The sequence below is a fragment of the Indicator indicator genome, chromosome 2 (genome assembly GCF_027791375.1).
Source record: "Indicator indicator isolate 239-I01 chromosome 2, UM_Iind_1.1, whole genome shotgun sequence".
Lineage (NCBI taxonomy): Eukaryota > Metazoa > Chordata > Aves > Piciformes > Indicatoridae > Indicator > Indicator indicator.
Window position 1 is genome coordinate 31,575,497 of NC_072011.1, and position 26,295 is coordinate 31,601,791.

Below are 26,295 nucleotides of genomic sequence, written 5' to 3' on the forward strand. Positions count from 1 at the left end.
GGGGATTTAGAAGGTGGTATCAGTAACAGTTTAGATGTACTTTGAAAAAAACCCCAAAACAGTAGCAGATGCTCACATGCTCAAAATAGGAGTCACTTTGCTCTATGCACTTTCTGTTTTCCAAGAACGAAGGTTTCCAAATACTTTCAACTAAAACAGTTCCACCATGACTTAACCAAAGGAGAGATTTTAACAGATTTGTAAAATCCGAACACCCCTGTTTTAATTGCCACTTTCTTTTTGAATTTAGTAGTATCACTATGTTTGTTATTTTGCTGTGAGACCAGCTTTAAAAAAAAAAAAGGATTTTATGGTTTTATCTTGGGTTAAGGATCTGATAACTGATGGAACTGAGCCTGCTTTTAAGGTACTGAAGGAGTGGCATTCATCAGGAGCTCTTTTACCAAATGCAGAAATATTAGTGAGCAGCAGCTATCTCCTGTCTGTGCCTGGGTTTCCAAGTTTAAGTCCTTCAAATCGCTGTCTGGAGCCATTAAACCAGTAATTAATGAAATAAATTTCTAAAATAATTTTTCCAAGGCAAATTTAAAGCATATTTTCAAAAGAATATGAAAACTAAGGAGAAGTGCTGCAAAGAAAAAGTGGCATCAGCTGGAAAGTCCCATTATAATGTTTTATGATTATAATTTTTGTTTTAATAAAATATATTAATTCAGAATTGGATCTCAAAGCAAATGCAGGGCAAATGAACATGACTGAAGATAATGTAGTTCTACTTTACCCAAGCAATTGAAATATTATTAAGCAAATAAATGTATAAAATGAAAATATGCTGGGCTAAAAGGGGCAGAAGCACTACCAGCCCTTTTAAAAATCCCAGATGCCCTCCACAGTTTATCTTTCAAATTGTAGGAAAAAACCCACAAAAAATAAGTTCCAGAGGAAAAAAAACTACTCAAACAGATACAGACTGAGGATGGATCCTTAATTTATCACGTGGAAAACAATACACTCTTTCAAAAAGATTCATACAGCAACAACAGGAGCAAAAAGCACAGCACCTAGGCAAATGCAGATTTCTTGAATACTAAAAGACGTCTAAATAAGAATATATTGAGAAGAGATGGAGGAGGCACAAGGGAAAAATATCACAGTGGCTGAGAAGGAAATTATATCAAAGTGTATGCAGAAGGGCTACAGAAGCTGACCCACTTTATTTGTGGGGAATAAAAATATTTTCACAGGAAGAGACTGCTAGACTTTCTAGGCTATCAATGAAACTGTAAACGAAATAAATACATTAGGAATAAAACACTCAGTGTAACTCATTTAAAAGACCAATAAGGTAATTACTCTTGAAAGATATGAAAACTGAAACAAAGCCTATGTTTTCTTTGTTTATCTTCAAAATAGAGTTTGCTTTTTTTTAAATCACTCTCACCTGTGTTTAGAAAGCAGCAGATTCAGCTGGGAGGATGAAAAATCAAACTTGCAATCAGACATAGAAATAGCAAAAACTTCTGCTCTTAGTAGCTCTTCCTAGATATGTTTTGTGCACAAGTACATCCTCAGCTGCTTGGCAATTCAGAAATAATATGGTAAATATTTGCAATACTGTAAGCTTCAAAGAATAAACTGGATACACTCCAAATGCTCAGTGCAATGGAAGTGCAGTTGCTGCAGAAACTTCAACCTAAGTATTTTCTGAGTTTGTGATTTATGTGACCTGAATATTGCATTAACTAGAGTTCTTTTGACAATTAGCTTCTTACACTGTTAAAAAGAAAGTGTCAAGGCTTTTAAATGTTCACAGTGAATCGCACAGGGTCATTACAACTCCCCAGGAAGAGCTGGGGAAAGAATGAATTCTCACCTCTATTTCTGATGTTGTTTATCTGGAGGTAAATATTAAATAAACAGAATGAAAGCTGATCTGATGCATAATATAATCTTCTCACCTTCCAAGGCTGTACTAAGGATTTTACTGAATTTTATCAAAGCTCCTGTTTATGGAAGAAACTAATAGCTTCAAGAAAAGAAGAAAATCTCCATATAGCTTTCATTTGGGAAGTGTCATTCTAAAGAAGGGCTCTCCTGAGCACTCTCCCTTCACTGACAGAAACCCCAGCCCAGGCTAATAGCAAAGCTGTTGACAGGTTATTATCTTCTGTTCATCCTTCCTTAAGAAAAGAAATAGATTAAAGGAGATTCTCAGAGTGATCTGTCAGTGCAGTGTTACAGTACTGGCTTAACCAGAAGAGATTCGATTTTCACACCTTCAAAGCCATAGGTGGTGAACATAAAATCTGCATGCAGCAGAGATGGAGCTACTGCATACCTTGGTAGAGTGGAGTTCATTAACCCTACCTCCCTTTTACTCAAAACAGGATCAAGTAACCACGCCTGTATGATGTGAGACAAACATTTTTATAAGTGTCAGCTGCTTCTCAAGTATGTCCAGAACCTTTCAGTTCCAGAACCTTTCCATGTGAAGAACCTCATACTTTCAACAAGTCCTCTACCTATTAGTTGACTTAAAGGCACAAAAAGAGTTTGAGTTTACAAAGCACAATTCTTCACTGATTTAAACCAATAAACTGCTGATTTGATTGAAGCTTAGACTAGGGTTTTTTTCAGTCTGAATCATGTATCACCTTGCATCAGTTTATATTCAGGTTGCTTTTTAAATTAAAGCAAAGCAATTGTTGCAACGTATTAATTTCCATTTGAAGAAGTTTTTGGTTTTGTTTTCTAGTTTAAATACTTTGCTTAAAAAGAAATTAATTTGTAGCCACAAAACCCACTTCTAAAATGAAAAAAAAAAAAACATGCTCACATGCAGTTTTGTCTCCAATTAGTTAATTAAAGCAGGTTGGTTACCAGGCCCTACTGCCTGTAAAATTATTTAAGAAATCCCAGTCTGCATTTTACAAAGTAATCAACTGCATGATCAAAGCAGTTTGTGAGGCAATGATCTTGCTTTTACTGTATTGGTTTCCTGGCAAAAAAAAAAAAAGGTGATTGATTTATTTACTACAGGTTTCTCTCTAGGATTAACAGGATTTTACAATGGAAGATATTAAGCAGGAAGGAGATGTCAGAGATGGTTGGGAGCTTTAGTGACTGACTTTATGGCAGCATTTGGCACTTGTTGCAGCAGAAAACAATAAAGCTCAGCAATTTCTTCATTTGCTGAACTGGAAATGGTTTGGCAGAGGATGAAGGTGTCTTGCTACGTTCAATTATTTTGACAAATAAATATTGGCATAGTTATTGTGATCTTAGTAACAGTACAAATATAGGAGTGATGTAAATGAACTGCTGTTCAATCAATGGAATATAACAACTTCAAGTGTTTTGTGGTATATAAGTAAAACAGCAGGTAAGAAAGGGGCTTGTACTACTAATGAAGTACATTTCAGAAACAGCTCTTCAGAGATTTCCCAAGAACTTGATGTTTGTTGATTTATTATTTTTTTTCACAAAAAAAAAAAAATGGAAAGGCCAAGTCAAGAAGAGATAATGAACTGTCAGTAAAGTTTTGCTTTGCAAGAATGCTTCCTCTGACTTGATCACTAGAGGATGTTAGCTCACCTTCTTAATTACTGCTTCAGCATGTCTGCGACTTTCTATACTAATTCTACATGGTCAGAATCAAACGTAGCAAAAGGAGAGATTAATTAATTATCCTTATCTAACATCAGGCAAGTCTAACTGCAAAGTAATAAACGCAAGGCCAAAACCTGAAAGCGTGCTTGTCTATGGTCAGCTAGCATTCTGTTTATTGACCAACCTGCTTAGGAATAAAGTACACTTTACCAAAGAGTTTACCTTTATATAGTATCTGATAAGTATTCTCCGCAGATCGAACACTTGCAGCATGGTTGCAGCGTTGTTATCAATGATGCTGTATCCTTCCAGGATGTACTGGGTTCGTGTTATTTCCCAAGTCAGCCATCGGAGGTTAAAGGCTGCATTACACGATAACAAGTGAGGCAAGTGCCCGGGCTTACAACAGCAGCAGCCTTCATTGTCTTCATCTCCTTCTGTTATAGCTTCCACTTCTCTCTGCTGGCAATATGTCCCTTGGTAGTGAAAAGAAGAGAGTATGCTGCCAGTTATTGGAGGAGGAAGAAACAAAGGACTTCTTCCAGACTGAAAAAGTATGATTGAAGGCTCTACATACATAGTGATAATATAATAGAAAGCTATGGCAACAAATGAATGTGCCAATTGCTGCGGGTGCAGTAGCAAATAAACAGTGCATGACCAGATAATTAAAAATAGGAATGTAAGATGCCAAAACCAGGAAATCAGCCTAGTGCTTAAAATTGCCTCTGGACTTTGTAATGCATCAGGCTCTTCCAGGGCAGTTGCATACACTCTTCCCACTTACACAGAAAAAAATCCTACTGTATTCAGCCATTTCCAAGATTTGAAATGGGGAAGCACATGCCTAGTCTGTGTGGGAGATGGATCTTGGTGCTGGTGGGGGAAGCCTGCTCTAGTTTCCTGCCCCTGCAGGCAGCAATCCTGCTCAAAGGAAGGAGCAAAGAGGAAGGAGCTTCAGGTCAGTCTCAGCTTTCACCGTTTCCTTGGAACAGTCTTTGGCCAATCCCCCTGCACAGCTTCTCCTTTCAGGTTAGCCCTTCTGGCTCCTTTTACTCAGGCTTAGTGACCCAGTATCTGGGCATTCTTGTGGAACCCCAATGGCACCACCAGAGCAGCCTAGGTCCCTGTTCACACAAGGATGAAACCTGTTACAGGAAGGGCATGGAACTGTACCATAGTTAATCTAAAGCACACCAGCCCTCCAGGGTTTCCTGAAGACACAATCAACCCTCTAGTGTCAGCCCACCACCTTAGCAAGCCTCCTTTAGGCACAAGGGAGATGATCTGCCCACAGTTTGGAGAGGCTCTACATACTTAGTGATAATATAATAGAAAGCTGTGGCAACAAATGAATGTGCCAATTGCTATGGGTGCAGTAGCAAATAAAGAGCTGTACATTAATTAGTTACAATCACCTACCAAAGTCAAGAGGGCCTGATCTTATGTTCTAGGCATTTGGGTCTCAGCTGAGCTAAACTACAGACCACAGCTTCTGCCTTAATAAAACTCACCAGGAGGCAACATTAAAGAGTCTAGCTCCATTGGGCACATTAAACAAACTGATCCAAGTCTCAGTCTGCTTCTTCAAATAACATACTGAACGCAAAGAAAGATTTTACAGTGTGTCAGAGCGCTTGTAAAATCTGGAGTTTAGCAAACTGTCTTGGAAAGAAGGTTCCAAAAATAACATTTGCTGGGTTGTGTTCTCTCTCCCACCACAGTAAAAGTTACCTGCATCAAACATATCTAATGAATAGTACTAGTGGCAGTACATCATTAGGGCAGAACAATTTTCTAATTAGCCTATCACTTGAGCTTTAGGTCAAAAATAAGCGTAATTTTTTCTGAAGAAGAGATAATAACTCAAAAAGAAGTCATGAGGCAGATGCATAAACAATAATACACCTGCTCTGCAGACTCCACGCTTCTGGCCCGTGCTGTGCACACTAAAGGGTCAAGCTGAACGTTTCAGGATTTGAAGTCTATGAATGTGGTTTCTACACTATGTAGCATATCACAAATCAATACTGAGGTGGACACCCATGTGTTCCCTCGCCTCGTTCTCAAATTACATGACTTCCCTGTTCTTATGTATGCATCTTTTTAAAACTTCATGAGCTGTTTCAGAACTTACACTCCACTGAATCTGAACATAAACCATCTTTCAAGGCCATATCCTATGATATGAGGAAGATATGTCTTGCATGGGCCTTCCATCAATGGTTCAGCATCATCCCACAAGGGAGCTGGCTCAGTCACCTACCAAACAGTCTCCAGAGGAGAGGAAGGTGCCAGATACTGTGTTACAGTTCAAGAGCTATGAATTCAAGAGCTTGCTGGGACCAACAGACCTGTTCCATTTTGTCACTGCATGGAAGAAGATTTGACTATCTTAATCATCTGAATATGGGAGCAGGAAATGATAGCGTTAGCTCTAATCCACCACAGTTTGCCAACACTCTGAAAGAGAGCCTGGAGCAAGGCAGCATCCCAGAAGCCTGTGGAGCATCATGACAGTGGCTGTGCCCTTGACTGTCTAAGTCCCATCATAACTGTCCTGTCTGCTCAACAAGCTGCGGACATTTGTTTGTACCAATGGAAGCAGTACTCAGAATATTCCTTTCTCCACCCCAAGCCTTCCAAAAACATACCAAAATACATCACCTTATAAAATGTATCCAGCAGGCAAAAGCACACAAGAAAAAAAAAATTAGAAAAATCTGAAGGACACAGGAGAAAAACATGATTGTAGCCCTAAGAGATTGGGGGAGGGGGGATGGGAGAGAGCAGGCATAGATCCAGTAGATCCAATGTTCTTTGTTCAGTCTTCTGTGAGAGAAAATTTACACTGTGTATCTGGTGTTGCTGATACACTGATATATATTCCTCCTTGGACTTCAGGGATTTACAATATGACAGATTATTAAATGTCTTCAAGTCACACCAAATATAAGTAACTTTCCTTTCAACACTGCCACAAAATACAAAACATGACTTATCAAGCTCACATTACCAGTAGGACTGGACATAAACTGGACTACTTCTGCTTCATATTTTACAGATGTCTGCAAGAATTAACACTTACTGCTCAATAGCAAAAAAGCAGCAATTGCTGTGGGTCACTGGATGCTTTTCAGAAGTCAGGTCAAAAGATGTTGTACTCAAACTGAAGGAGGCAAAGGCATATTACCTTGTACATAGCTCGAAAAGAATAAAATAACTACTCCATGCTTATGCTGTTACTACTCCTGCTATGTTTATTATTTGAAGTTTCAAAACCTCTCTCTCAGTGTTAAGCTGAATTTAAGAGAAGATACATCTTCAGCCCAATGTTGCCAAATGTTTAAAAGGGATGAAAAATACAGAGATGGGGCCTCAACCACATTCCTGGGAACCTGTTCCAGTATTTTATCACTCTTTTCGTAAAGAACTTTTTCCTTTTGTCCAACCTAAATTTACGCTGCTCCAGTTTGAAACCATTGCCCCTGACACTACAAGCCCTTCTAAATGGTCTTTCCCTGGCCTTCTTGCAGGTCCCCTTCAGATACTGAAATGTGGTTATAAGGCTTCCCTGGAGCCTTCTCTTCTCCAGGCTGAACAGCCCCAATTCTTTCAGCCTGTCTTTGTAGGAGAGGTGCTCCAGCCCTCAGATCATCTTTGTGGCACTCCTGTGCACCCACCAATTAAAGATGGCTTTGCTCAGACTCTGTAACTCTATTCTTAAATAATTTCCTTTTCTTTTACTATGGAAATATCACATTTATTTTCTATGAAATGCTGGCTGTTTCCACATGCTGTCTGTATTATCTTGGTAAATACCAATCATTACTGCTGCAAAATCTGTAATTACTAGCTTTCTTAAGCCACAGGTTTTGTGAAACATGGGGCCTAAAGAGGCTGGCAAGGAAAATAATAGGAGAATTTAAGGGACCTTCAATGTCTGAGGAAAGCTGTCATCACATGCATAACAAACAGAAGACGTCAGAAGAATTATCTGCATTCTCAGCTAATCCAACAAGTAAAAATGTCTCCAAGTCATCTTTGCTACATAATTTTAATCAAGGAAAGTTAAAATTATACTATAGTTCATTCTAATCAACATTGAACTTGGGGAGTGAGAGACATTTAAACTGGATGTTATTACAAAAAGCTCTGGAAACCAACCAAAGGAGTTCATATGGTCATTCTGCAAATTCATTTTGAAGAATGAAATGAGATCCGTGCTCTTCACCATCTGACAAACACGCACTCACTTAACAAAAGCCATTTGACAGACTTGAGTACTACCACTCTGAGGATCTGGTGTCTTGACTGCTTGCAGAGCTTCTAGGTCATCCCTGTTAAGTTTAAAGGTGCAATATGAGCCACAGCCGTTGCTCTGACAAAACATTAAATCCCTATTCCTATCACAGTGCTGCTCATCGGTATTTCCAAATGACACCTAGTAAAATGACTCAGGTCTGCAAAGACAGGATGCTCAAGAGCATGTTGGTTGCTTCCCAATTCTTGCAGTCAGTTCTGGAAAGCCTGCCAGTAATTTCATCTCTTCTTCAGTTGAGCCTTACTTTAATCCATAATGCAGTGGTTGGACACCAATGCCGCAGATTCGCACGTTACTGAGAAATTTCACTTTACCAGTGCCTACATCAATCCTCTTTGGTTCATTAGTCTGTTCACTGGCACCGAAGAGACTAAGAGCATGTGCTCTGCTTTATTCATTGAGCCAAAACGGATATGTCACAGTAAATGAAGTTAAGCATTTGTGTACATCTTTTATAGAAGGGTGACCCTAAACTTGTGTATCTGCTGTAAGATGATGTAAATGATAATTTTTACATTGCTTCTCAAAAAATTATCAAGTTGAAGCAAGTCTGAGAGAATTATTCACAAAATGAAAGAGCAGGGAGCAGAGCATGCACTTCAGTTTTGCAATGTAATTAAGTGTAGCACCATTAGATATTAAAATATAGGAAAATGTTTTCACTGGTAATTAGTAATTTTAAAATCTCAGAGAAAACATTTATTTTACATTCCTTTCTGCAGTAGGAAGAAAATAAGATTTTGCACTTGACTCAAGATTAGACACTCACTGTGACCCTTGCTAGCACAGATGAGCCTGATTCATTTGTAAGATACCTAAGACTGGATGGCTGCCAAAAATCCATCAATGCAAAAACACGTGCCAGCTGAACAAAGCAAGGTCAACCTATGTAAGATCAGGAGAAAACCAGGGTGAGAATTTGGAGCTCTTTCTATTTTCCTGACACATCGGGATTTGAGGACTGACTTGTGCTCTGCTAGAATGATCTGGCCTAAATGGAAATGAGAAAATTGAAACTGAAGACTGTAATCTTGCTTCAAGACACATAAAATACATCTAAATGACCACCCAGCCTTCTAGAATTTAAGGTTGAAATGAAAGTCTGCTTTTAAACTTAAGTTTGAAGATTTAGTGAGTAAAACGTATTTTTCAGATCTGAAGGGTCAGAAAGAAATCACCTAACACAATCACATATTTCTACAAGAAGTTTTCATTTCCATAGAACACATAGGTTTAATAATACATCCAGAATGGGGAATAAGTATTGTGGCTGAAGGTAGCAATAGTTTGAGCACTAAGGATTGCTGATGTGTAATAAGGAACTAGAGTGCAAATATACATTGAAAGGACTCAAAAGGCTCATGCAATAGCCCCAACCCACAGACATGAAGATCGTAAGTCAGTCTCCTGCACTAGGCACCTTCAAACTTTAAACTCTGTGAACCTAACAACCAGTTTTGGACTAGGGGATTTAACTAGGTGTCAAGTCTGCAAAATGGAGCTGGATATGGAGATGGGAGCCACAAAGATGGACTGAAACTCAAAAAAAATCCTTTTGTAGGCCTCTTCATCGGCAGCTCAACAAAAATGCCTGGTTGCTCACCATTTGTGTAGCAAAATTCTGGACACAAATATTTTACAAACAGATACATTACACTGGAAATATGTGACTCTGCTACACCAAACTCTGCTGCAAATCTGAATATTCCCAAATTCTGGGATAAGGCTCAGGATAGCAGCTTAATAAGTAGAAAGTGATCACCCAAAGAAAGCACAAAAAGCATAATTACAGCCATTGAAGCATCACCCTCTCCTGAAATGAGCATTTTATGTGGCTGTAAAAACTACAGAAACCTAAATACTTCAGAAAGGAGTGAACTGAGCTCCCAGATGCAACTCATGAACCCCAGAACTGGACACATCCTGGAAACCAACAATTATTTTGTCTCCTTCCTGCTCTTTCCCTTGTGGAACTGGGATTAAGAACAATAATTTACAGGCTTCAATTATCTCAGGTTGTTTCAAAGTAAAATCTCAGGACTTAAAAAACAGTATCCATTTCTCAAATATCAAAGCTATTAGTTATAAAATTGTGATTTGGTTTTCAACTGCTTCAGGTGCTTGTACATCTGAAAAACAGTCTGGTTTTCAAACCAGATCTGTTGGGTCTAATAACAGACATTCCCTCTCCTCAGAAACATTTCATTTTCTTGGTCCACAGAGACACATTACAGAAAGCCAGGTGGAAGAAAGCATTCTCTAAGGATGCAAGTTGTTAAATTTTCAGCTACCAAATACCACGAAAACTTCTCATTTCACCTCTTTTGGAAACCTATCCAAGACATGCTATTTTGTTTCCAACAATGACATTTTCTCAATGAAAACGTTGTAGCACACCCAGCAATATTTTCCTTCCTTCCAGAAGTCTTTTCCAATGCACCCATATATAAAATTGTGGAAGGGAGGAAAGGGAAAAAAGTGGTGTGTTCTTTTTTGTTGGTCTGTGTTACAGAAACTATTCTAAGCTTATTTGAAATTCACAGATTGTTTTCACTGCTGGAGCACTGTTGTACATCGAGGAAGACTTGTACCTCACAGATTACCTGCATTCAACATAAATATCCTATTCCCTGTTTCATGCCATTCTTCTCAATTAAATCACAAAAAGTAAAGAAACTCCAGTGGCATCCTTTGTGTTCATGCATCTAATATCTCTCAGCATTGTGTCTCTCAGCCTCTGTTCTTTCCTACAAACAACTTTTTCTCTGAAGAGATCTGTAAGAAATGGCCGCTCTTCTCTGAACTCATTGTAATTTAACAACACCTTTAGATGGCATGGTGCATACACTGAACATACTTTGAGGGAGATCTTGGGAGAGACATGAAGGTGGGCACTCTTGCTTCCCAACAGCAAGAAGTTATTGTAAAAGCAAAAAAGTGGAAGTTGCAACGATTGCTTAAATAGAGAATGATTCTTGCGAGTGCTACAGAGCCTTGAGACACAAGAATCAAACACCAATAGATATTCCTTACACTGATAATGTAGTTGGCTACTGCTATACAACTATACACTGTACACATACACTAAAGAAATCAGTTACTGTTCTTATTTCCTAGCTATCATTACTGTGCCTGAAGTGTATACCCTAACCTAGCTACATTCACAGACCATTTTGTGTTGGAAATAAGCTAGCTAACACAGAAAACCCCCCAGGCAATCCCATCCTGCTGCCACAGCTGCCTTCCACTATGTACAATTACATCTGTGTCTGCTCTGCACTTCTTTCCTTGATTCATCTAATGAAGTTCCAAATGAAGCGTGAATATTGTATGTGCAACATGCATAACAAAAAAATCACAGAAGACATTTAGAAGTTAATGACATGATTAAAGAATACCAGGCATGTGCTAGAAAACAGCTCCTCAAGATTTCAGCATCACCATCCATAAGTAGCTTCTGCACATGTAATGCCTTACTAGATACTCTCCAAAAGATATTTTGGAGAGGCACAGACTAAACAGGAAAATATTTTAAGTCTCTCTTGTTCTACAGGGAACTTGTGGGAGCTAGGTATTTTGACATTCTTCCTGCATGTTCCCTGATTGTGGGTTTTCCCCTGTCTCTTCCTTGCAAATGAAGTGCTACATTATGTATTTCTTCTGGCAGGCTGCTTTCAGCATACTGCCGAGGTCTAAGACAGACAGCAGAGTTAAGTTACCAAGAGCTTGATTCCTGCACACCAACATGCAGACACCTGGAAGTTTTCACCTAGCCTAAGCTCGTTACTGCCCTCTCTTCGGTATTGGTGAAGGACTTGGGTGGCTCCTTTCAACACCTGGAGGTATTGAAGCTCCCCTCTGCTTCAGACACAGGATAAATGACATGATGGAGAGACATCTCCTCTCTATCCATAGAAAGGGAGAATGAAACACTAAGTCACTTGAGGTGCTTAATTTGAACAGGACTAATGATGCATGAGAGAAATCCCAACTTTGCTGACTCTCTTTTTTCTGTCTGCTCAGTCTATATGTTATTACCTTGCCTGCAGGGGTTTGGTTGGGGGTTTGGTGTTTGTTTTTTTTTTTTTTTCATTTAAAAGTTGAGACACATACTTCTATTACATACAGTTAGAAAAGCATCTACATCAGTCATGTATAATGCCAACCCTCAATCAGGCTGGACCTCAAAACGGGGAGGTAGTACCTCCTGCCCTTGGTATACTTAAATTCAGAAGACTCTATGACCCCTTCTTCAGGCGCTGCTGTAGCAGTATTGCCAGCACAGCTTTTCAGCTGCCGCAATGAGAAACACATACAGGAAAATCCAGAGCTGCACAATGCAAATATTGCTTTTGGTTTGGCCGTAAACAGAAAACAGTCACAGATGCAGAGAACACTGTTGTGATTCACTCGATTCCAAAGCAAACACACACTTCCTCATTAAGGAACAGCAGATTTTTAGGGCCCTCAATTAAGATTACTGATTTGAAACTGAAGTTAAGCAGCTAAAGAACAGAATTTACAGATTTCATGTTCCTCCTCTAGCCCTTTTTTTTCCTCCTTCTGAGAAATCATTCTGAACAATAAAAGGAACCAAGCTCCTATGTGAATGTCCAGTTAAACCACAGCAGTGAAAAACAGTGCATGACCAGATAACTAAAAATAGGAATGTAAGATGCCAAAACCAGGAAATCAGCCTAGTGCTTAAAATTGCCTCTGGACTTTGTAATGCATCAGGCTCTTCCAGGGCAGTTGCATACACTCTTCCCACTTACACAGAAAAAAATCCTACTGTATTCAGCCATTTCCAAGATTTGAAATGGGGAAGCACATACCTAGTCTGTGTGGGAGATGGATCTTGGTGCTGGTGGGGGAAGCCTGCTCTAGTTTCCTGCCCCTGCAGGCAGCAATCCTGCTCAAAGGAAGGAGCAAAGAGGAAGGAGCTTCAGGTCAGTCTCAGCTTTCACCGTTTCCTTGGAACAGTCTTTGGCCAATCCCCCTGCACAGCTTCTCCTTTTAGGTTAGCCCTTCTGGCTCCTTTTACTCAGGCTCAGTGACCCAGTATCTGGGCATTCTTGTGGAACCCCAATGGCACCACCAGAGCAGCCTAGGTCCCTGTTCACACAAGGATGAAACCTGTTACAGGAAGGGCATGGTACTGTACCATAGTTAATCTAAAGCACACCAGCCCTCCAGGGTTTCCTGAAGACACAATCAACCCTCTAGTGTCAGCCCACCACCTTAGCAAGCCTCCTTTAGGCACAAGGGAGATGATCTGCCCACAGTTTGGAGAGGTGGGCACAAGCCAACCTCATGAGGTTCAACAAGACCAAGTGCAGGGTCCTGCATCTGGGTCGAGGCAATCCCAAGCACAAATACAGGCTGGGCAGTGACTGGCTGGAAAGCAGCCCTGAGGAGAGGGACTTGGGGGTGCTGGTGGATGAGAAGCTCAACATGAGCTGTCAATGTGCACTTGCAGCCCAGAAAGCCAACCAGATCCTGGGCTGCATCAAGAGAAGTGTGGCCAGCAGGTCAAGGGAGGTGATTCTCCCCCTCTACTCAGCTCTGGTGAGACCCCACCTAGAGTACTGTGTCCAGTTCTGGAGTCCCTTTTACAAGAGGGATATGGACATGCTGGAATGTGTCAGAGAAGGGCCACCAGGATGATCAGAGGGCTGGAGCACCTCTCTTATGAGGAGAAACTGAAAGAGTTGGGGCTGTTCAGTCTGGAGAAAAGAAGGCTCCGAGGTGACCTTCTTGTGGCCTTCCAGTATCTGAAGGGGGCCTACAAGAAAGCTGGGGAGGGACTTTTTAGGCTGTCAGGTAGTGACAGGACTAGGGGGAATAGAATAAAGCTGGAAGTGGGGAGATTCAGGCTGGATGTGAGGAAGAAGTTCTTCCCCATGAGAGTGGTGAGAGCCTGGAATGGGTTGTCCAGGGAGGTGGTTGAGGCCCCATCCCTGGAGGTGTTTAAGGCCAGGCTGGATGAGGCTCTGGCCAGCCTGATCTAGTGTGAGGTGTCCCTGCCCATGGCAGGGGGTTGGAACTAGATGATCCTTGTGGTCCCTTCCAATTCTATGATTCCATGAAGCTTCTAGGGTCCTCTGTTTGTCTGGGTTCCTTTGTAATTTATGTTGTTTCTCTGGCATCCATTCTCAGATTCAGAGATTGCATTGGATTGGAAGAAACCCTCAAAGGTCATCTTGTCCACCTGCCCTGAGTGAGCAGGGACACCTCCAAGTAGATCAGGCTGCCCAGGGCCACATCTGTCTCCAGGGATGGGGCCTCAACCACATCCCTGGCCAACCTGGTTCCAGTATTTTACCACTCTCATTGTAAAGAACTTTTTTGTTACGTTCAACCTAAATCTGCCCTGCTCCAGTTTAAAACCATTGCCCTCATCCTATTGCTACAACTTCTTTTAAACAGTCCTGCCCCAGCCTTCCTGAACGTCTGGTGGGGTTCAACTCTCACATGGCATGTCAAATGCTATAGCTGTTCTTTCCTCAGGTATGTTCCCTTATTCAATCCTACATGGCCTCTAGTTCCAGGCCAAACAACAGAGTAACAATGTCCACACAGTGATAGTTTCTCTCCCTGTAACATCTCATCTACCTGGAAATAATATTCTGAAAACTGGAGAAATCCTCCTTACATACAATGTCTGTGAGGTCAAACTAACTACACATTTTCTCTTATTTTTGGACAGCATCATCAAGTGGGTTCAGAGTGGAGAACAGAGGGGAGTCCATTTCCATCTTTTTTCTCTCTTCCTATATGGGAATTTCCTCCCCAGTGACACTCTCAGGGTAAGGAAGAAGAGTGTACTAGACTTGTACCAAAGATATTACCTAGGTGAGATTCCCATTCCCACATTCACACTCCTCCAGTAACTTGCCTGTGCTTTCCCTGTTCACAGTTTGATGCTGCTCTCTTGGTCCAGGTCTTTTGAACACTCAGGTAAGAGTGCTGCTTTGCAGGCTGCCAACCTCCTCCTGAGGAGCATGAGAGAGACTGGGAAAGGGGTATTCATGCAAACAGCTCAGTTAGCTCTAAATGAGAACTCATGGAACACATGACAGGCTGTGGGGCTCAGCCCCAGATGAATTTAAAGACCTGTTGAGGGTCTGTAAGCAGACATGTCGGATCTATTCACAAAGCGAACCAACTACATTACTAACACTCATCAGTGTTAGAACAGCTTGCATGAAAAGGTTATTTTTCAGGCCTACTTAGTTACTTAAACACTGATTTTAGAGAACACAGAGACTCCTTGACAGGTGGTGAGCTGCAATTTTTGATCTTTGCTCTCAAATCCAAATGCAAAATGGCATTTGCCTGGGTAATGAACCAACCTAGCTCAAAGTCATCCCAAACCACTTTGCAACGAAACTATCCACATTCCAGTTCATTAAGCCCATCTGCTTGGCCACTGTTCTTTTTATCCAGCTAGCACATAAGAGGATCCTCAAACCACATATTTTCATCTCTTTCCAAGATTTACTTCTCTTGAACTGGGGATGATGATGATGCAGAGGGACCCAGCAGCGGGTGGCAACTGCATAAAGGAAAAAAAAAACATAAACACCCACAAACCCCACTTTATTTAAGTATGAAAGTGAAATGTCTTCTGTTTGTGTCAAATCCTACAGTGAACTCCCTTAACACAAAGGGATGATCAGCTAATATAATTTTCTATAAGCAGAATGCAAGTTAATAGAAATGTACTTGCTTCTCTTCTTCTGTTCAACTGTGATGAAGACCACCTCAGCGCTAGCATCTTGCATGATCTGACACAGCATATTTTCTGTGGGAGGAGTCTTAAAATAATTTGGGGCTTTTCAAAGACAAGTTTTAAGAAGGTTGAACAATTTTAAGAATGATTTCATTTTTTTATGGTTATGGAGGGAATAAAATAATTGGAAAACATAGCTAAGTATAACCTAAAAGATCTGAGAACCAAGCAAATAATTCAACATGCCCTCCTTTTGGAAATCTTATGATACTGCAGGACATAATTCCAAATTTCTTAACATCCATGTTTCATCATTCAAATAATGATACAAAGAATTACAGAGCTTTTAGACAGACAGACAAATATCTGTAAAAAGGCAGAAAGCAGGTTCCTTTATCTCTATCCCCTACTACACAGTGATGATAGACAGACAGGGTTTGTTGCTGGTTTTATTGTTATTTAAATCATCAGGGCTCCTTACCTCGAAATTCCAGCCCTCTGAGCTGAAAGGTGACAAGGCCATTTCCAATTTCGATCAAGTGCACAAAGGCATTTAAATAATCCGACGCCAGAATAAAACAGTCTCCTGTGTTGTAGTTTCCCCAGCGGCCGAGAATCAAATCGCCACAAAGAGACTCCTGCAGAGATCTTGTCAGATGCTCATAGAAAATGGAGTTGAGGTTATTGTCATCATTGCCTACAACCAGAGTAGCATACATGTATAAAGAATACAGTTTATTATGCAGAATGGCTTGTTGTATTAAGTTTCATGTTCTTTTTTCATTCCTGCATAAAGCTTCTTCCTCTAACAGGACGCTATCTTCCTGATACTTTATACAATCTGCATATCTCCTAGGTGGTTTTTAACCCCTCAGAGAACCAGGCCTGAAAATTTTATTGTGAACAATATAAACAGAACATCAGATTAGTGATAACATGTATTTCAGACTGAATTAAATCACCTCCAAGTTTTACAACAGTAAGAAGTTTCTGGCTCCACTGTAAGTCTCTGCAATGCTAAGTTAATGTTTATGTATTGATTTTGATTTTAAGAAATCAGATACCATGATCATTTCAGTACATAAACTTAAATTTGAATATTATTTCTGAGATTTTTTAGCGAATTTAGTAGCACAGCTTCCAATAACTTTCTTGGGACTTTTTTCTTTTAGTCCTCCAGGAATTTTTAAGGGCTTTGCCCATGAAGTAGCTGTTGGAACTTAGGATGAGGGTAAAGTATTTTAAAAGAGTTCATTCAATATGCTGAGAAAGAAAGCAATTATGCTCATGATTTAAACCCATCTTTTCAGCCTCTCAGGCTAAGCCTTGACAGTATATACACATCACATTTTGCAAATGAAGCAAAACACACAAACTCCCAGGCCATACCTGAATCCTTTTCAATCTGAATTGCCAGTCTGGTGTTGGAATGGTCTGATCTTTTGGTGCTGGAAATAAAGACACATTGTACAGACTTTTTAAAATAAGATCCTCCCCAAAGCACATTTTAATTTTCTTTTTTAATATATTTTCTTATTCTGTGTTTATATCATTTTGCAGTTCACGTTCTAATCTGTTCATCGATTTATTCCAAGTAAGCATATACAGTTATTTCAATTCAGTATTTCTACTGCTACTGTAGCTTATTGGCACACAAAACAAAAACAGTCTGTGTCCTCTCCTTTTCCTCAAAATCCTTCTTCCTCATTTGCCTTCTTGTAGGGCAGAGTCCATTAAGTATTTGGCATCTGTGATAATACACAACACTGCATGCTTAAGTAATTGATCTGGCTCCAGAAGTACACGAGCCAGGTGTCACCAAAACAGTGAATAGAAAGAAAACTAAATTGGTCTTTCTTCCCTTTTAAGCCTTAAGGAAAATACCTGGATATATGAAGTTTTCTTTGTGCAAAAGTATTTCTGAGGATGTAAAACATACTTGGAAAAAAAGGGGCAAAAAATAATTGTACTTGGTTTCACATTTAGCTAGGCAGCAACGCTAGAGTCCCTGGCCACTCTTACTGTTTGAAAAAGAGTAAATTACAGAGTCTTAGTCCATGCAGACTGTAACCCTGTCTGCCTTATGAATGACACATTCCTCACTCAATATCTTCATTGCAGTAGTAGAATATAAATGGCACAGGGAAAATGGTGACAGAAGAGAAAGTGGATAAAAGGTAGACTGAACTGTAACAAAAGATACTAACACAGTCTGAAAATAAGGAACAAGTAAATAACTGTGGGCAAGGATGTGTCAAACAGAAGGGAGTGCTTGCTGTGAGGACTAGGGATATTCAACACCAAAAGTCCCAAGCATCTCCCAAGCATCCATCTTCCAAGTGGGTACAAATGAAAGTCTGGCTAACTGAAATGCTATAGTGAATGTAAATTTCCCTGAAATACTGCTCTGGCAGTGCTACTTTAAGATTTCAGACACTTCACTAAGAATATTGCCCTAAAAGTTGTACCCTCAATCACCAGCCTTAGCAGAAGGTCTGCCAGTCAGATATATAAATATTTTTTGGAAAATGGGTTTAAAGTAGAAAATTGGTAAAGACAAAGCCAGATGCCCCAAACACAAGGCACCATAAAGCTACATGTGACAGTGGTGACAGGCTCATCTGTTCAACAGCCTGCAAACACAGGAGTAGAGTGCCAAGGCACCACATCTCCTAGCACAGGAACTGAGGGAGTCATCCAGGCATAGTCCTCATTATGCCCTTTGTTGAACTGTGATGAGATTAGCATGGCCAGGTAGAACTGGCTAGTGTCTGGCTCATCAGGGTAGGGAACAAAACTCATAGTGAAGATTTTAAACAACTGACAGTTGGCCACTCAGTTTACAAGCTGGAATTCAGCTACTCACTATGAGAACTTACAACCTGCCCCAAGGAGGACTGCACCAACGTGGGTGTAAGTCATATGGAAGGCTTTCAAACAGGTTAAATAACACTGAAAATGGATGGAGTAAACGCTGGGCAATGTCTTTGAAACATAGCAAAGTCTCTCTGACAATTTATATACCCTTATTGCAGTATTGGCTCCTAGAATTTCATGTGACAATATAAGAGTTACGTAAAAGGTTGGAAGTTTCTGTACTGAAGCTATAAGCTCTTGTTGAAGTAATCTGTGAGAAGGATGCCACTCATGACCCTAATGTTAGAAAGCCTTTTATCCATCCTCTACAGCCTCCCTCAGAAAGCTACAGAAAACTGATCAGCAGAAAAATCTCATACAGGAACAGAATTGCTTCACTTCTGCTACCTACTAGCAACTGATTTGTGCTAGTAATACAGATGGAGAGAATGAGTCTTAGCACATTATATATATCATATATATAGCATAAATATTAGCACATTATATATATAATATATAGCATAAATAATACATATTTTAAATATTATGTTTATATATATATAATATACAAAGCATTTTATTTGAGGTATTATTTATCTTCCTGTCTCTGGTTGGCTTAGCTTATTGTAACTGCAATTTTCATTTCCCATGCGACAGAAAATGCCAACAGGGACAGCCTTCTAAGCAGTTCAGAATATAAAGAATGATTTTATTTCAAAACGGTTGTCAGAATTCTTCTACCCTGATATACATCTTTCCACATCTGCAACATATGCAAGAGTAAGCAAAAAGATTAGGTTACAGAAATCAATCAGGTTTCTATTCTCAGCAGAGAAATGCTGCTGATTTCTAAATGCATGTTTTAAAATTATGATACTCCTTATTAACTTCCAGTCCCCCTGAAATCAGTGTGGCAGGATGAAGTACAAGTCAATACTATTCTTTACTCCAATTTTTTACCAACCTAGGAAGCATTTCTATTCTTTTCGCGTACTGAGACCCATACAAACCAAGGAAGACTTCAGAAAATTTTAATCTGTAAGTTGGAATCCTTTTGCTCAGCATGCAGCTCTGATTCCACTTCTCTCCTTTCCTTTTTTTTTTTTTTTTTTTTTTTTAATTTGAGAGAAAGATTCATGAGACAACCAGGAAAAATCACAAGTGCTTCAGAACACAGAAACAAGAGAGATAATGCATCCTGACTGGGAAGAAGGGAAGGAAAGAGAACAATTCTTACAAACGAAACCAAGCCAGGCTCCATTGTGGCTTTATCCTCCATTCTAAGCACAGCAATAATTGCATAAGCAGTTAAAAGATTGGCCTCAGCAGATGAAACAGGAAAGGATTTACCTTTTCAGATGCTGCCAGACAAGCGCAAATCTTTATACAGATATTTTGAAGCATATTTTTAATCTTTTTCTAAGATGAAGGGTAATAAAGTTAGTAAAGCAAGCTTCTGTCCTGAAATTCAGTTTAGTCGAATAAATTCAATCAGGTAACCCATTTTGGAGTTTATAAATCTTCCACAATTATTAGTTAACAAAGCTATGTTTGTACCTTCTTGAAGGCAATGGGAGTTTGCATAGCATTAAACTACAATACACTGCACCTAATAATCACACCAATGACTTCTTTACTTCTGGGCTATTCACTGTCAATTAGGACCTCTCAAAGTGAACTTTTGGGACTAGTGGGTGACTTGGGCTTTCCTCCAATGGCTTCTTACTTTAAATTTCATTGTTACCGCTCACTTAAGGTGGTAAATAGCTCAGTAATTGGATTTCTTCTTTAACTGCATTATTCTAAGCAGATTGAGTGCAGGTCCTTCAGCACATGCCATAGAGAGCAAGCAATTGTGTTTTAGTATCTTCAGCAGTTCTAACACCAACATCCTGCTTAGTTCCTGAAATATCTATGGCATGCTCTTTCAATCCAGCACTTACATGGGCACTGAAATGATCCACTGGTTTGCACAGCACTCTTCATGCCACTCTAACTATTGCTTCCCTTTGCAAAGGATGAAGTAATTTCCCATACTTCCCTCATCCAAAAACACTGCCTTGTTTTTCAGCCTGGAAGTGCCTTCTTCTCCCACTTTACTCTCCCAATCTCCTTAGAAAGGTAGAAAAAAGATTGAGGTGGATTCAGGCAGCCTGGGGAGCATACAGTGGATAGTGAGAATGGGGTGAATTAAGGAGAAAAAAGTAAATCACTGCTGTGATTAATTCCAGAAGATAAAAATAAAATTGCAGCTGTTGCATCTGCCTTATTCTTGCTGGGTTTTGCTCCAAAAGACAAATTCAAGATTTCCAGGATTCTTGCTGTGAAGGAGAGGATCTCTACTTTGAAAGAGAACAAAACAAAGAAAAGCAGTTCCCTTCTGGGGAATGCAATAGATGCCTTTCTAGGGTAGATCCAAAAAGGTTTTTTGTCTGCATCCAATGAATTTTAATATGTATTTCCATGGCATCCAACAGGCAAATCTAACAGAAAGAAACTTTACTATGCCGCAGTCTCACAATTATTCATGTGAGTCTGGGAAAAAAAAGTATTTTCAATATTTCTATGTGAATGTTTTACACTCCTGGCACTGTAAATGGAAAGCTTAGCATTAAAAACACAGTAGCAGTAGTAGGCTACAGCAGGAGGGAGAATGAGAAGATGGTAGAATAAGCAGGCATCCATGAATATTTGAAGGACACCAGAAGCAAAACCAGTGGTACTAATTTGAAGTATGAGAATGCCCAAGTAATGTTAAATCATTTTCATCTAAAACACAGAATGATTACAGCACAATTATAACAGCAAAGGCTGACAACCCCTTTGTGCGTAAGCATGCACAGGTTTTCTGTGCAGCTCTGTGCATGGTTTAACTCATGTTAATAAAGATGTCTTAAAAGTGAAAGCAATTTATCCTTCATCACTTGATCTGATTTTTATTTTTTATGCTTTCTTTCTCCTCTTCTCTCCTGACAGCTCCAGTGTTTCATCTAACAATAATAAAAAATGGCTTTGACTGCATGGTACGAAACTGGGGGAGGGTCAAGGACTAAAAAGTTCCAGTTGCTAAAGACAGTGCTGCGGAAGGACCCTTTTAAAACATAGGAAGATCTTATTACCAGAATAGGTTTTCTTTACTTTATTAAAAAGGATTTTATAAGTAATTTCAAGAGTTTCTTGAGTTTGACTTTTGGGGATTTTGTGGGTTTTTAGTGGGGTAATTTGCTTGCTGTTATTTTTTAAAAGTAGCTGTAAAAATCAGAATTGCAGTCATTTGCTGACATACTACTGAGTATGTTTACTTAGTATATTCTGAAGCCTTCCTGAAGATGAGGTTTCTGTGCTCTTGCCCCATGAGGGATGCAAATGAGAGGTGTGAATCTGAGATCAAAAGCTGGGTGCCCAAACATGGATTAAACAGCCTACCTAAGTAGTTTGGCAGTCAAAGGTTTAGTAAACTCTTATTTGTAAGCCAGGTGATTTAAGCATCTGCATAATTTAAAACATTCAGTAATCCTTTACCAAAATGTCATTGACATCCCTGCTTTTGTCTTACTTTTCTAGCTTGCTACTTACCTTCTTTTCTATGTCTGAGTATGCTTTCTCTTTTAAGAAGGTATTTATTTACTATCTTCAGACATTTTATACTAAGCAATAAATGAAATGGAAGGCTTATGCCAACTGTATGGTGATATTTGTGCTTGACTTTTATGTTAGTGAAAAAGAGCTGAGACCCTGACATTGCTGTAAGGATGGAGCTTAGCACAGGACCCTGCATCACAGCTGTACCTCACTGTCTGCAATCCATAGAGGTACTTTGAAATTTAAAAGCAAATGTGTTAATTACACACAAACCCACACATTTGGAATAGTGCAGGTCAATGTTATTTTTCTGTTTTTTTCACTGTGAGCCAACGCAAACATTATAGGAAAGGTGCTGTGCTCTTCAGGATTACTTCACTGCCTGGCATGTGAGTGTAGTGGCAAAAGCCTGAGAAATTGTAAGGATCTAGAGATTAGAAAGTGATGAGAAGTGCCTTGGTGAGGTTTTCACCAGAAAAAGAGAGTGAGATCAAACAGTGGAAAAAAAAAAAAACAAGCCCAAAATGTTGGGGCCTGCTGCAGCAAACAAGGCCAAAATGTTTACCTCCTTTAGCCCACACAGAGAGATGGACATTGTTTAAAATCATAAAAAGAGGAAAGGACAGCAAGGCACTTGTAGAATTAGTTCTTATTATTCTTCATTGCTGCAAACAAAGTCCTCTTATGTATTTTTCAGTGTGCAATATTAAAATAATATATACTTGTAGTATTTTAATCATAATTTTTAAAACTAAAGGTGACTGCTTAAAAATAGAATTAGGAGGCAGTGATGGCAAGAAAGTATAAGGAAATACAAAACAAAGACTGGTGAATGATGTCTTACAAAGAAAGTCTATACCAGAAATACTAGTTTAGTTCACTGTAAGATTTTACATGTACATACTTCTCATTAGAAGATGAAGGGAGGCAACATGGAAGATAATCAGGCCTTTCCCATGTCATAAGCCTGCAAGAGCAGCATCAAATAATGCTACAGTGAAGAAGAAAAAATCTTCCTACTACTACTGTGCAATTGTACAAAATCCAGTCTCAAACAGGGATGACTTTTAATATCTCTAGTTTTTCATTGCAAGGATTGTTGAGAGTGTTAATCATTTACAGCAGTTATGGTTTCTACAACACTTTTCAGACTCGAAAAAAGCTCTGCAAACACTGTTAGTCAAAGGATTAAAAAAAAACCCCACAACTTAATAAAAAAACAACAACAAAAAAAGCCCACAAATTCCCCCTGCATTCATCCAGTAGTTACCTAGTCTCAGCTAGGACAAAGCTTCAGAGACAATTCTCAGTGGCAATAGTGACATAATTCTCCATTTTGCATTATCTCAGAAAGGAGCAAAAGAGGTTTTGTATTTTGCTCTTATAAGGCTTGAAGCAATTTGGGTCCAGTTCATACCCCTGTACAACAGCAGACAACCAGGACTTGAGCAAGCTGAGCAGGGCATAATTCTTGCTATCTGTACACAGCTTACATATCACCTCGGTTGAAATGATTATACTTGCTGACATCACAGAGAAGATGTTCAGCTTTCCCCCTATATTCACATTTTGACCAAAATTGCTTGAGTAAGCATCCTCTTCAATGGAAGGTTTGAGTTCAGTGCTGTGAACCTCAGCTTGCCCCTAAATGTCTGATTCAGGTAAATCTAAAACAGGTGATCTAAAGTATATAAACAAATGAGATGCAAGCTTGCTGAGAACACCTATCCTTACAGAAATACAGTCACTTCATTTCAAGAGGTTTCCAAAGCTCAACATGACAGAAATTTCATGAGTTTACCTGATCTCATTAGATTTACATAGCTGAGACCGTAAGCATTAGACAAACAGCTTATAAAATTTTAGTGCCATTGTATATCCACAAAAGTCCTTAAAATATTACATGCTTCTTGTTTCTGATTTGAGTCCATTCTCATCTTTCTCACATCCTGTTGCTGCCTTCCTTTCATATTATCTTTAAAAGTTCCCTTCTCTCATCTTCATGATTCCTTTTCCTCTATAGATCTGAATTCCTACTTACCAGTATCTGTTGCATTATCCTGTCAGATTTTTCATTGCATGCCTTTTCCTTTTTTTGTCTATCCCTTTCCCTCTCATTTATCCCACTTGTGGTTTTGATCTCTGCTTGTGTTCCTGCCTGGTCTCAGCATGCATTCCCTCTCTGATGCCTCCCTTCTGTCTTTATTCTGTCCTCTTAGAATGATTTAGTGAACACAGAGCTGTGAATGCATCTTTAACTCAGCAGGGAACTACTGAGTACTGAATCAGAATGCACTCCCAATTAATTATCACACATATGGCTCCTATTCAATTAGCCTCAATTTGTTTTCTTGACTGCCAGGGGCAAAACTTGAGAAGAGATGTTACCAGTTAAAGAGATACCGCCAAACAGTTAAAATGTAACTTTGAATTTTTTATAGCCTCCCTCAAGTGTGAAACCCTTGGCAACTCAGGAAACATTTCCATACCAGATCTATTTGATTGAAAGTACCTGATTTTCCTTGCCCATCCTTTTCCAGGCAATTCTTACATTATCCCTGTTCAGTGTGACTCCACACATGCAGTCAAGTGATGAGGTGAGGGCTGAGTTAGAGGCACATGCATACCCCTGTGCTACAGTTAGTGGCCAAAGGGGCATGCATAAGGTCATTTACATGATACCTGATTCAGGTTCACTCACTCTGGGGGGTGATCACAGTTCAAGACACTGAGGGTAATGTAATTTCTTGGGCTTTCTGTAGTCTGCAGCTTTACCTGAAAGAACACTTCCCACACCCGAATGCTGTGGTTTTGTCATTCCTCAAAGCCCTACATAACTGCTGAAAGGGATAAAGACTCCCAAACCAGGCGAATGTTACAGGTACAAGCCCATGAGCTGTACTGGTGGTGTGCTATGTAAAGATTCATAGCAGCTGGGCATTGCACTAGGGAGGAGACAGGGAAGGGTCTTGAGAAGGAAGTCAGATGACTATGTCTAACTAATAACACCAAACTTCAGAGGACTCATGAAGACCTAAGGATGAAGAGCAGAAAAAGATGTTCCTTGCTCTTCAAAGGCTTTAGTGTTCTCTCTTCTCTCCCTTGATGCCAAAACACTGGCCACAGATGGCCCTCGAGAACAGAGCACAACTTCCCAAATACCATGTTACATTTGTTGTTTCCCCTCCAAATCATCTGTATTAGGAAATATGTGCATTATGAGAGAAAAATTTTGAAGGAAGAACATCAGCAACTTGCTATACATTTCAGCTTTGGCATCACTGACAGCCAGGGAGTGCCATTACAGTCAGCAGCAATACTATACCCCAGGGCACCTAAGCCAAGCCCTAAGCATCCCTTCGTACCAGTCTAGGCTGCATGCTCAAGGATCTAAATCCCTTTGAAGTCTCCAGAAAGGCTCTCACCAAATTCCACAATCTCTGTGAACAGGATCAGGCAGTCATTTGGATTTGAAGACAACACATCAAAAATTCAGAGTAAAAACTGTTCATTTATCAGTCCTATTCGTTTTGACTTGTAAGTGTTAGGCACCAGTAACTACCAATAATCACTGCTGTAGTTCCTCTGTAAACACCACCATTATGGAGATCTTAAGAACATGTGAAAACCAAACAGAGCAAGAAGGGAAGAGGGAAGAGAAAAAAAAGAAATTCACCCCTAAAAAGGAGAACCTGAAAGGTTTGAACATGTAGCTTCCAAACAAGGCCTATGGACAGTTATAGGTGAATGGCATTTTGTGTTCAGAGCAGAGGTTTTTAACAACTGTAACAGATGAGCAGGCTCACAGGAGAACTAGATGCACTAGGATGTGTTACATATAAAGAGCTCGAAGTGGAGGGCCTGCTATTTCATGGGAAAAAGGGAGGGAGCAGATGGGTACTTTTCACAGCTCACAGGTTGGCACACAGGTGCATAACGTGAGGTCAACTCATATTACATCTACACCGGGAAAACTCTTTCCATTCCACTTGCAGGCTGTCTGCAATGGGCCAGTTTAGTGAGCCAGCAGGAAAAAAGAAAATGCCACCTGCACTAGAGCTGAGGTAAGACAGGTTTTCCTCACCCTAGTTCCCAGCTCTATTAACCTCACAGGTGGCTCTTGTCCAGACCACAATGTTGGGAACAATTATACACAGTGACACACTTTTTAAGAAGATAGAGAAAAGAAAGGCTTGCTCACATATTCAAATACAGAGAGGTATCCTGG

General features: G+C 39.7%; 1 protein-coding gene across 1 annotated transcript in view; it reads right to left on the reverse strand.

Annotated features, from left to right (window-relative positions):
- PCNX2 (pecanex 2) overlaps nt 1–26,295 on the reverse strand; it is a 162,332-nt gene that overhangs the window by 22,641 nt on the left and 113,396 nt on the right. Inside the window, exons 24-26 of the mRNA XM_054393637.1 lie at nt 17,019–17,077; nt 16,111–16,326; nt 3,793–4,046 (exon numbers count right to left, since the gene is read on the reverse strand). Of these exons, the coding sequence (XP_054249612.1) occupies nt 3,793–4,046; nt 16,111–16,326; nt 17,019–17,077 (529 nt within the window). The remainder of the gene's footprint in view (nt 1–3,792; nt 4,047–16,110; nt 16,327–17,018; nt 17,078–26,295) is intronic.